Raw genomic sequence first — 419 nt, forward strand, 5'->3', positions numbered from 1 at the left:
CTAAGAGTATTGAATTTCTAAAAAAAGGGAGGTGTTGCGTCGGTAGAGGGGAGAAAAAGGGGGAGGGGTATTACAAGATTGTTTGCATATATCATTGACAATAATGTAAATTGATAACCGTAAAGAGTTTCTATAGCTGTCGTTTTGAGCGTTAAAGAATTGGGTCAAAATTTGGAATAGTCTCAAAGGTTCGGTATCTTCTTTTTTTTCTTTATGAAGGTTACTCATCTCCTTGTTTGTAAATGATAACTGCTTAGATGTATTTCTGTATTTTGCAGAGGAAAAAGAGACCCGAAAAAGAACAATTCGAAGGACGAAAGGGGGCTTGCAACGCTGAACTGCACCCTCCTTGTTTACCGCTACAATTTACTCCCCATACCCAGGTAGGCGTTAGAAACATATATAGGGAATACAACTGT

At 38.2% G+C, this 419-nt stretch overlaps 1 protein-coding gene across 1 annotated transcript in view; it reads left to right on the forward strand.

Annotated features, from left to right (window-relative positions):
* Positions 1–257: 257 nt before the first annotated feature.
* LOC148724682 (uncharacterized) overlaps positions 258–419 on the forward strand; it is a 24,984-nt gene continuing 24,822 nt past the window's right edge. Inside the window, exon 1 of the mRNA XM_088731361.1 lies at positions 258–383. Within this exon, the coding sequence (XP_088587487.1) occupies positions 258–383 (126 nt within the window). The remainder of the gene's footprint in view (positions 384–419) is intronic.

This window comes from Stylophora pistillata, chromosome 8, assembly GCF_964205215.1.
Source record: "Stylophora pistillata chromosome 8, jaStyPist1.2, whole genome shotgun sequence".
In the NCBI taxonomy this organism is placed as follows: Eukaryota; Metazoa; Cnidaria; class Anthozoa; order Scleractinia; family Pocilloporidae; genus Stylophora; species Stylophora pistillata.